The sequence below is a fragment of the Drosophila virilis genome, chromosome 4 (assembly GCF_030788295.1).
Source record: "Drosophila virilis strain 15010-1051.87 chromosome 4, Dvir_AGI_RSII-ME, whole genome shotgun sequence".
In the NCBI taxonomy this organism is placed as follows: domain Eukaryota; kingdom Metazoa; phylum Arthropoda; class Insecta; order Diptera; family Drosophilidae; genus Drosophila; species Drosophila virilis.
Genome location: NC_091546.1, coordinates 5,310,930 through 5,323,345, shown reverse-complemented (window position 1 = coordinate 5,323,345; position 12,416 = coordinate 5,310,930). Strand labels below are relative to the sequence as shown.

General features: G+C 41.5%; 1 protein-coding gene across 2 annotated transcripts; it reads left to right on the top strand.

The window, feature by feature from the left end:
- Positions 1–3,609: 3,609 nt before the first annotated feature.
- Positions 3,610–9,821, top strand: LOC6628932 (uncharacterized). Of its 2 annotated transcripts, none has more exons than XM_032438497.2 (6): positions 3,610–4,222; positions 6,599–6,935; positions 7,331–7,524; positions 7,590–7,845; positions 8,503–8,969; positions 9,063–9,821. In XM_032438497.2, exons 1-6 carry the CDS (start codon positions 3,946–3,948, stop codon positions 9,281–9,283), a joined length of 1,752 nt encoding a protein of 583 aa, XP_032294388.2. In that variant the 5' UTR covers positions 3,610–3,945; the 3' UTR covers positions 9,284–9,821. The 2 variants fall into 2 exon arrangements, with proteins under 2 accessions (XP_032294388.2, XP_070065221.1); XM_070209120.1 differs by lacking the exon at positions 3,610–4,222 and adding an exon at positions 6,159–6,263.
- Positions 9,822–12,416: the final 2,595 nt, after the last annotated feature.

The window sequence follows — 12,416 nt, the reverse complement described above, 5'->3', positions numbered from 1 at the left end:
TTACCGCCGCCTCCTTCAAAATTTAAACCCGTCCCTTCTTCAATGTGCGAGCCGCCGGCTTCTTCATAGTTGAGGCTTCGTCTTCTCCATTGCTTAAACTGTCACCTTCTTCATTGCTTAAGTTGCTAAAGCTGAAGGAGGCCCTAGCTAAAACCATTTTCTTCAATATCACTTGAATTGCTGAAGCTGCCACCTTCTATATATACTAACATATTTTAATACATACAAAGACACTTATATACAGAAGCACGTATACATTTACATACACATACATGCATGCATACACATGCACATGCATACTCATATGCATACACGCATACGTATATACATACATATACACACATAGATACATACGTACATATGTACATACGTACATACATACATACATGCATACATTCATACATGCAAACATACATAAATACATGCATACATGCATACATACACAAATGCATACATAAATGCATGCATACATGCATATGCATGTAGACTTAGGTCAAACGGTCCCACCTTCTTAACTCGGTCAAAACTCAACCGATTTTCATAAGGTTTGTTGCTTTGTTCATGGATTGATGTCTAGATCAATTTGGTTTCCAAATCTAGCAACGTTATTTTTGGTCAAAATTCATGTAAAAAACCTTCAAATATCCTATATATATATAGGTCAAAATTTCCCACCCCTGTACTTCGGTCACATCTGATCCGATTTTCACAAATACTGAGTATTTGTTCATGGTTCATTCTTGGAAATAAATAAATAAATGCGAAACGTTACCAAGAAATGAAACCAAAACGTTTGATACAAACGTTTTTACCGAATTTTCCACACTTGAGCGTGGAGTTTTCCAAAGGAAAACCCGTCTTAGCGCGCACCTCCATCAAATAACGTGATAACTGTGAAAATAATTAGCTTCTTAGCTTTTACGGTTTGGTCTATCAGTCAGTCAATCAATCAATCATTCAGAGATAAGTATAAAACACGTATTGCAACTTAGCGTTTCCATAACAATAAAGTGTATTTTCATATTCGGCGCACGCGAAACACGCATTGTTCTGTTTGCATTGTGCTTTGGGCACCGGCTAAAAAATCAAAAATAACAATAAATCTGATAAGCGCAAATTACAAAGTAAACTCAACAACATGCAGGCACACACAACCCCTAGTACACACACACACACACACACACACACACACACACACACACACACACACACACACACAAATTGCCGTACTTCAAGCGGTTTGTGTGTGTGTCTCTGTCATTAACGAGGTCATTGGTAAGTAAACTTGTTTGATGTGCTCGAGACATGTAATCCTGGCTGGCAACCCGAAAGTCAAACAATCGACAGTCGTTGCCGCTCAGCCTGGCCTGGAGGCGGGTCAAAATGAATGGGCGGGGCTGCAAGTAGGTTTGGGCGACATTGCGTATACGCCGTGGAAGCCATGTCAATTTCAAACAGCTGGGCTAAGCTGTCTGCTAATGACATGCGACTGCTATGCAAAACAGGATACTTGGCGACGACCACTCAATTATACGCCACACATGCGCGCCACACACACACACACACACACACACATGCATAACTAACTCATACACGCACACATGCAACTGCTTGGCCACAAAAAATTCGTTGCCTACTTTCAGGCACAGTGTAAAAACACGCTATGGTTCCGCTCTTTTTCAACCTTTCAGCGCCGCACATTGTCTTGATGGCGCTGAGGTCGGTTTGCTTGTGGGCGTGGCAAGTGATTTGGCAAACACATTTCAATTTGCGCATTGTTTGCCTTCCAGCTTGGCCCGGGTCCTTTGTGTTTGTGTGTGTGTGTCGGCGCGACGGCAAACCTTAAAACCTCATGGGAAACTTGCCAAAGAGTTTTGCGGCGCCAACAGGTGTTCCAATTGTGTGGCCCTGCCTGGCAGCGTGTTTATTTTTAGTTGAAAGGCTCATTAAATTTTTAATTAAGGAAATTAGGGGTAAATGTTTGTGTCTACTGCTCGTTTTCAGCATTTCTCTGTCAAGGGATTTGTCACAAGCAGTTGAAATGCCAGCAAACTCGAACAGCGCCCAGCCTGACCAGCACAGCGGTCAGTGTCCTTTAATGTAGCTCTAAGGATTTGCTAACGTCATAGGACACGGCACAGGTGGGCCATTACATAACGCACGACTGGCCCTGGCCTTGGCATACCAAAACAATTAAAACAACAAATAAAAAATTGCTCTTATACTTATATACATGCACATATACACATTAAGGGTGAGTGTCTGTTTTAGGGGGCTGTCTAATTATCATATAAATAGTTGGCATAATTTATTATTAAGCAGGAAATTACATTGCGTGTTTGTAAATTAACAAGTTCTAAGTGGGGCAAAATAGGCCAAAACAATATGGAAATTATTTGTTATAAATGAAAAGGTGCTGGAAAATCAAACACAGCTGAGTAAAAGTAGAGATTGAGATATGAAATAGAGGTCAAATAAATGAGCTAAAATGTTCAAATATGCTGTTTTATGGGGCATATTTTAGTAGAGTATACGAAATGTGTATGCACTTTGATGAAAAAATATATTGAAAACTTGAATTCCATTATTTTCTCATGCTTATCTCAACAAACATTTACTTAAATGATGCAGCCTTATAATATGCATTTTCTTTAATTCCAATATTTTTGATTGCCCATAAAACTCACGTAATTATTTTAAAATAAACGTCAAATTTTATTATATAACTAACGCCAATTTTGCAGCTATTATTAACTATATTGTTGAAAAGCAACAAAAGCTCTGCGTCAAATTGTCAAAGTGAAATTGTTTATACGACATTTTGAATTGATTTTATTTCGGGGGAGTTTTTTCTATTTTTATATATATATATATATATATAAAGCGGCAAATATCTATATAAAATGCTCATGAATAATGCTAAAAGGCCACAGCGGCAGCTAAATTTGGTCGCCATAGAAAACTAATAACAATAATATTGCTGATTAAGCATTAATCAAAGCAGCGCTGGGAAAAGAAACAATAGGCTCGCGCCAAAAATGAAAAAAAAAAAACCAAAAAAAATATAAAAAAAAGGGAAAGCTACGCTTGGCTTTTCAGCAGCAGCAACAACAACAACAACACAACTAGCCGCAAAACTTTTATCAATAGCTGTTCGAAAAGGTTATTTGGCTGTGCCTTAATTATATAGAAAGGTTTTTTTCATCTCTAATATGGATTTTTAATTTAGCGCTTGTAAAATACAAAAAAAAAAAAAGCACGTCGAGTTTTCCATACGATAAGCGGCTGCTGATAAGAGCCGTTCCTGCTTAACATTTCTGGTGTTGGGTCTGCAGCAACAACAACAACAGCAGCAGCAGCAGCAGCAGCAGCAGCGACAGCGACTGCGGCAGCGACAACAGCCTAAAACCGAAAGCATATGTCAAGCATATGACAAGACAGATAGAGAGAGAGAGAAGGAGCTTTTTAAAAGCTCGCTCATTTGACGCGCGCGGCCTTGGCATTGCGCTGCCGCGCTCGCTCTGCCGCCGCTGCTGCTGCTGCTGCTGCTCGCAACAGCTGTTGCGACCGCGCTTTGTTCAAAGTTCGACTGCAGCTGAGTTGTGAGTCAGTTGTGCGTCGCCAATGAAGGCGTGCGGTTGTCGCTGTTAACGTAGCGCTTGTTTGCAATTGCCGTTATTTTCGAAAACAAAACAAAACGCGACAGACTGTATTATTAACAATAAATTAAATGTTTTATATTGTGCAATTTGTTGCGTGTGCTTAGTGATATTTTTTGTGTGGCTTTGCGAGCAATAAAAACTAGTGACTGACAATATACTCAAAATACTACAAGTCGTAAGAATAATAATAATAATAATAATAAAAGGTGCAATTGGTGCCGCCCAATTGACACACTTTGGATGCAACAAACATAAATTGCATAAAATAAATCAAGCGAAAATAATGTCAAACAAATCAATGGCAGGCAGCAGCTGCTGCATGTTGCTGCTGCCGTTGATGCTGCTGCTGCTGATGCTGCTATTGCTGCCGGCAATGTCAAATGCGGCAACACGACGCGCCCGAATATCAGGCAACAACAACAGCAGCAGCAACAATAGCCACAATGAGCCGCTGACAGAGTCCCAACAGACAGCAGCAGCAGCAGCAGCCGCAGGAAAATTGAAAACATCTACAGGCAGCGACAACAGCAGCAGCTACAACAATGCAGACAGCAAATATGGTAAGTCCTATAAAAAAAAAAAAAGGTAGACACCGAAGCTGCCCCATACGCCCGCTCGCTGGGCTCAAAGTCTTGTCGCTGGCATTCTGTTCTGCAGCCGAGCTGCTGCCTAATTGCATTTGGTCACGATTTGTGATCTTGCAACGTGTGCATTGCTTGTGTGCCCCGTTTCACTGCAGCAGCAGCTTGTTTGCAACAAAAACAACAATAAGGCAAGGGCTGCCCTTGGCAGCGAAATTGTTTCACGCTTTAGCAGGAGGGCAAAAAAAGAGAAGAAAACAAAAGACTTAGGCAACGAACTTGCGGCTAGCGCTAATTTTAGCCATTTTATGCCAATCAAATGGAAATGTGCTTACGTTTCCTGTCCAAGCGGGCAAAGCGGGCAAAACGGGCCACGGCCTCGGCCCCGCCCCAGAACCGCAACGGCGGAAATTGCGGCAACATTTTCTAATGATAAGCTGCCCGCTGGCCCGAGAGCAAAAGTGTCATTAGATGCGGCCAAAATGTCAGTGTTTCGACCACGGGGTTTTGGGCCCCTAAGCTCTCTTCACGCTGACTGTCGAATATGACAAAGACAAAGCATCGCATTGCATAACCTGATCACACGCTTCACGCTAAGTGCAACGTCATGGGGCAGCCACAGACGACAGCCGAGCGAAGAAATATGATCAAATCGAGCGATTTATTTGCTGCCAAATGGCCAGTTTCTAATCAGCAGCCAGGCAGCTGATGATGGAGCTGTCGTCTGTGCTGCCTGTTTGCCGAGTTCTGCTAAGTATTTGACAGTTCAGCTCAGAATGGTGCCAACTGTTCGACAACAATTTTCACTTTTCCATGGCGCTGCAGATATTTTTTTTATTTGATTTTTTTCTCTTTGTGTGAAATTCGCCTAAATGGCGAATGCAGCAGCACGGAGGCGGCCTGGCGAATTCAAAATTGGTGTCAATGATTTCAACATGGGAAAATGTACAAGCAGCACACACAAACACACTCAAACACACACACACACACACACACACACAAGCTACACGCAAGCAAACAAACAACATGCAACGGCAAACAGCCAAACAACATTTCAGCTGCTTAGCCTGGAAAATTGCATTTCTAATTGCGCATTATGCAAGGTTCTGCCAAATTGGAAATCGGGGAAAACGCACTTTAGATGTTAGATATGCCACAAATGTGTCAATTACAATTGAAGGGGGGGTAGAAATTTCAGGGCAGGGGGGGGGGGGTTAATTAATGGAGCACTGCGATGAGCTGCTCGGTTTGCTGTGAGGGATTACTTTGGTAAATCATTATTTAATCAAAGTAACTAACCAAAGGTGGACACAAATTTTTCAGATTTATTCAAAGTTAGCAACAACAACATAATCTCCATAAATAAAACCTCTTTTTATGAATGGCTTAAATAAAGCTCTAACACGGCATTAAATATGAATGCAAATTATTTGAAAAATATTTCACAGAAAAGTAAAAACGAAATTGAAGAAATAGCTTGGCCAGAGCTTAGCTGAGTAATACACGCTAGCAAACATACATAAAGGATTTAAAGGATTAATAAATTGTTATTTTTATCTTATTTGGTGCTTAAAAGGCATTCATTTGCATATTCAGCTCTATTCCTTTCCTTTATGTGGATTAATTTAACATATGTTTAAGCACGTTGAACTCGAAACCTATTAAAGCTAGAGACTTGTTTCTTATCAAGTTTTCTATTTTAATCGTCAAATTTAAATACTTCTTATTGATATTGCAAACCGTGTACGTTAGATAACATTTCCGCTGCATTTTTATCGCACTCTATTTGTCTTCAAATTAGTTACACTCAAGTAATTTGTTGTGCTTCATTTGCTGCACTTGCTTCTGCATCGGCTTCTTCTTGTCGTTTAAGCCACTGAATGTGATTTGGTAGAGCTCACAGTTGAGCTCGCAATTGCAATCAGTTAACTGGACATGCTAATTCCCGGCACACTCGCTGGCAAATCCTCCATCACTTACGGTGCCACAAAACACGCTCGCCCGAGATCTTATTGCCCAGGTACACCACTTAGTGGTACAGAATAGCAAAAAAAAAAATAACAAGAGGGGTAAAAAAAAAAAAGCAAAACCAAAAGCGAGTCGCAGTTGTAGACGATTTTTTAGTGAAACAAGTTCTTAGGCGTGCACCCGGCCCCCGCCCCACGCCCCAGCCAGCAGCTGAAAGCCTTTTGCTCTTAACTGATTTGCATGCAAGAAGCGACTTTGAGCTGGGCCTGCGTTGAACTGCAGCAAATGCAGTCAGTAGTCGGCAGTTGACTAACCCCATTTTTATATAAGTACCATGTTTGTATGTGTGTATGTAAACCCCATTCTGAAACCTATTTGGGCCTGCAGAGATACGCGGCGTTGCTGGTGAACCAAATTACAAATCGGTGAATCTGACCTGGGAAGTTGAGTTCGTGACGTCGGCCCATGACACAGATACGAATGCCAATACCAATACCAATACGAATACGAATACGAATACAATTACCGATTCGAATGCCATTGTGAATGGGAATGGGCATGGGCATGGCGTGACAAATATGACCATTGGCAGCACTGTGGAGCCACCCAAAGCCTTTCAGATCTTCTACTGTGAAATGCAGAACTATGGACCGCAGCGATGCCGCGTCAAGCTGGTGAATGCCACCGCCGCCGAGCTGCCCACACCTGGGCAGGCGTATGTCGAGTAAGTGCACACTCATAAAACTTATTCACCTTTGTTTGTTTTTTTGGCAAATACACTGTTCACAACGTGCAAGAGAGCATATGGGCTTTTTGTGAGCGATACATGAACCCTCTTTTATAAACTTATGTATCTTTTATGTCTTAAATAAAGTCTTATATAGCAAAAATGTGTATCCACCACACTCTTCGAGTCATTTTTAAAACTAGACTCAACATATTTACGAAAACTAAAGATTCTTCAGTTATGAATGTAGACATGCCCAAGAGTCAGTGACATTTCAATTGCCCAACAGAAACGCTCTTTGCTTTGATTTCATCTCTTGTTTCGCTGTGAACAGAGTATTGCGCAGTCGGCTATAGCCGACTTGTGCTCACTTGTCTAACTCTCTCCCGCAGCACTCAAGTGCAGCACTTCGCCGCCGCCGTGGACAATCTGAGAATGGCCACCCGATACAGCTTCCACATACGCCCAGTGCAGCCGCGTCGCCTACGCAGCAGCAGCGCACGCTCCGAGTTTCATGCCGAGAATGAGATCGAGGGAGCGTCAGCTCATCTGCCCGGCCAGAGCATCATTATACCCACCAAGGGCTGTAAGTTGTTTGATGAGCTGTAGTAGAAAGTACTTGAGTCTCATCGCATTGTCTGCGCATTTCAGTCTCCGCCCATGCGACGCAGTGTCTGGCGCATGCCTCCGAGATTGAGGTAGAGACGGGTCCCTATTTTGGCGGTCGCATCGTTGTCGACGGCGGCAATTGTGGCATCAAGGGCAATGCCAATGATCCAGCTGATAAATATACCATGCGCATCGATCATAAGCAATGCGGCAGCATGGTCAAGCCGGAGACGAACACCGTGGAGACCTTCATCACAGTCCAAGAGAATTTGGGCATCTTTACGCACAGCACCAGACGGTAAGCATAGAGCAATTAAATAAATCTAGGAGTAGGTTTTTTTTTAAATGTCACTTTCACTTTTTTTACTCTGTTTTCACTTGTGAAAAAAATCTAAATGTTCTTGATTTGGCGAAACGCGTGAAACCCGTCTCGAATCAATTTTCACAAAGATCTTTAAAAAAATAAAGGCCGATCGGACAAAAGCAAGGGAAACAAATGAATTCAACACTTTTCCACCCGTTTTTCACCTTTATGCGTGAAATTTTTTGAAGCCCTCATTTATTAATTTCCATTTTGAGCTACAGTAAGAAATAGGCCTAACATCAATCAGTCAGCTTGTCAGTCCGTCAAGGAGCAAGGCTTTAAATAATAAATCGTAGCCCGATCAAAGTACATTTTCACCCTTATGAGTGGAATTGTTACAAACCCCGTCTAGGCATACACTTTCATCTCAAACTACTGTAAACAAATTTCTTAAATATCTCTCCATGTGCATAGATCATCAATCTGTCAATCTGTCAGACAGTCAAGCAGTCAGGCGTTGTAAAATAAACTGAAATACTGCAGAGAATTCCTTATATATATATCCGTTTAAACAGTGCATAGATCAGCATTCACTCAGTTCACCAATCAGATCACATTTTGAATATACATTTTCCCACTTTTTCCGCACAGCTTTGTTGTCGTCTGCAGCTATCAGTCGGGCATGCAAACCGTGCGAGCCAGCTTTACGGTGCCCGGCAAGAATTCAGGCGTGGCAGCCGCCATCGAGCCCAACGATCCCTTCCAGCCGGATGAGGAGCGTTTGGGTCGGGAACTACGGCACATGCGCTATGTGAACAAAAGCGAACTGGTGCTCAAGGAAACGGAAGAGGAATCCGTGGAGCAGCCGGCCTTGGTAATGGAAACACAGCCGCCCGAGCCCCAGCAACAGCTGGGACGGCAGCAGGGACGCGCTCTCAGCCTGGCCAGTCTGAATGAGCTGAACGGCCTGGCGCAGTCGACGTTGGTGGCGCCGGCGCCGGTGCCGGTGCCAGAGCAGGCGCAGCTGAGCAGCAAGTATGCCAAGCTGGTGGTGGAGCAGGGGCCGGGCGCCTGGATGTCCGCTCGGGCTCAGGCGGATGCAAATGATGATGATGAGTGTAAGTAGATGCATAAATGGCCAGCGCTGGCAATCGTGTTGAATGCAATTCTTCTGCTCTTCTCCCCCCTCCCTGCCCACTTGGCAACTGTAGTCTATGCCGCCTCGCTGCGTTATATAAGCGCCAATCTGGGCAGCGTGCTGGTAACTGTTTCCATATCTGTGATAATCATCAGCATTTGCCTCGTTTTGCTGCAGCGTCAGCGATTGTCCGGGTCGCAATCGCATTTGGCCTCCCTCAGCTGCCCCGCCGCCCATCTGCCGCACAAGACGTTGCCCCGCGCACTGCAGCAACAGTATCAGTGCACCTTGTAAAAGCCACCTTAACCCTGCTCCAACTAGCCGCAACTCTCCGCCCCTCTCCGACTCATCCCCTCTTAGCTATGCCCACTTGTCTTGCTGAAGCAGCACCAGGCTGCCGCCGGCAACTGTCTAACCCATTTAGCTGAAGACGACTGCGCATAGCCTGGGCCAGTGCCTCCTCCCGCTCCACCTACATCTCCTACATCTCAGCAAGCTCTTCGACTTGGCAGCTGGCAACGGGTAAACTGAACAAAACGGTACTTACGGGATCAGCAGTGGAACATGGCGGATGCAGCATCCCACACGAAGCAACAGCTCCTCTTGTACTGCGTTTGGTGAACCGTAATTTATGGAAATTAACTAAAACGTAATCTTAGCTCTACTCTTAACTATTCCTAAGCTGTGCAAATCTATATGATTACTAGGAATACTTACTTTGATATACAGCGGATTAGTGCTTAGTATTTTAGCCTTAAACTAAGCTAAGTTTTTGTATAAACTAATTATTTATGATGTCAAATATACGTACATATATATATTTATAAAGCTACACCTAACAACATGCTTGATTATTTATGAATGGAAAAACATACGTATTCAGAATGGCAAAAATAAATTATTAAAAATTAGTACAAATTAGTATATAATATGTTCTTAGGAAGGGGTCCAAAATGTTGCCAGTCATAAAAATCGATTCAGTTTTAACAGAGTTATTGGAGCTTAAAGTCAGGTCAACATTATTCAATACTATTTGATTTTTACTAGAACACATCAAAATGGCCATGAAATGAAAAAAGCAGTAAAACTGAATAAAATAAAGTCAAAGTCAAGTCCCCAATGATAATCCCTTAAGAAATCGTTCAAGTCTTATCTAAGTTAAAAGTCGTACAAGATATTTTTTATTCAAGAAACTTTTTGCATATATCTGTGTATATTTGCTAGCCCAGCTCCTTCTAAATATATAATTTAAATTCTAATGAATTTTTGGGGTGGTCATCTATCATATATCATCACCATTAGCATTCACATAATAACCGCAGAGTTAAGTTTAAATATAAGAAAAAGGTGGCTTTTTTTAATGATTCCATCAAGAACATAAATGTAGTTGTTGTTGCGTTTTACGACAACTGCGATGGCACCAACAACACGTTACGAAATTATGTTAAGAGTAAGAACATGCAGCAATAACAACAACAAGCGCAACGGACAACGGGCAACGGGCAACGGGCAGAGGTAACAGTCAGCGGACAATTTGCATGAAAGTGGCACAAAATGTTGTCAACAAAAGTTTTCAGTTTTGTTTTCTGGGTTCTTGAACGGAAGCCGCCAGATAAAACAGCAACAACAACAGCAGCTACAAGAAAATAACAAAAATAATAAACATAAACTTCAACTTCAATAACGTCGTTTCTTGATTGCCCAATATGGAGAAATGTACAGGCAACAGCGGCTTAAGATCTGACTCCATCTGAAGTTGAGGGGCCAACGAAAATTAAATGGAAGAAAGAACCAACGTTCAGGCACCACAACAATCAAATACCCTTACAGGCAGACCTAACGCAGTTGTGTTTTTTACTCAATTTTCTTACATGCCAACAGCATAGCAAAGCTTTCAATTGCCAAGTTTCTGGAAGGCATCCAGAAGAACATTTACAATTTTTCTTGGATATAAGAATAATCTTATAATTACCATAAAATGGTGAGAATATCCTAAACATATTTTTTGGGCTAAGTTTTAAGTTTGCATATATATGCATGCCTGTTTGTACATACATGTATGCATGTTTCTTTTGTATACATGCAAACATGCACGCATGCGTACATGTATGAATACATGTCCGTATACCTATATAGATGCACATATGTACATGCATACATATGTACATGCATACATATGTACATGCATACATATGTACATGCATACATATGTACATGCATACATTTGTACATACATTCATATGTACATACATACATATGTACATACAAAAACTACATACAAAAAGTACTACACCACGAGCTCAGCCTGAATAACTGCAGAGTCTACTTGAATTCTTGAGAATCGCGGAGTAGAGCACTTGGTAGAAATTCGTTTTTTGTAAATTTTCAATACAGCAACACATAAGCTTGGTCTGCGTTTGGTTTTAGAAAAATAAACATGCATGCATACATACACACATAAATGCATACATACATGCATGCATACACGAACACACATTCACATACACACATATGTATATAAAATACTAATAAGCTTTCGTATAGATACTTGTTTATATATATAAATATCTGATGTTTATAAGACTTTGTAGATATCTTGCCAACACTTACCTTCTTTATACATCAAATTAAATGTTCACCGATTTTTTCGAAAGAAGATCTCTGATATAGTCCTTTGATTTTGATAATATTTAGATGGGAGATAAGTAAAGATTTTGTTTTCCAGGTTTAAAGACAGCTAAAGACAGCTAAAAAAAAAACATGGCATTAGAAGATATATCGACGCATTTGTTCACGCTGATCAAAAATATATATATACAAGGGCTTATGCGTCACATGTTTCACCACAAATCAATGATACTCTGCGCGAGGGTATACAAACTTTCTGATTGAAGTGTTGTGAAGGAAGGGGAAGTGCTTAAATGGATTTTGCATAGAAAAGCCATTAGACATTTTTAATCATCATCAGATACTATGCCTTTAGTATGCATATATACATATATATTTATATGCATGTATGCATGTGTGTGCATGAAAGGTTTTGTTTATTCTATTGTTGTTGGCCTGTTATTATTAGAACACAAAACCCAGGTGAGCGTTAAGATCGCCACACAGTTGGAAAAACTTTCTCATCTGCAAAAGCAAACGTCGACTGAAGTGGACGTCACCTTCACCCATTTCAATGCATTGCGCTCAAATTTCACCCACTGTGCGTTTGACGTTGATTAGCATGTGGCATACATAAATCTTGGTGTCTTGGGGCTTCCGTTTCCCTTTTTGTAGAGCACTTCTCTGTAGATCTATGGCGATTGCTTTCAATGTTTAGGCGAGCATAACTGTTGCACTTATTAAATAGATGACTTCGGGCTGATCTTGCTCGTTTTGTTGCTTAGACTAGGCATAATGAGGCCAACGATCTTGGCCAGAA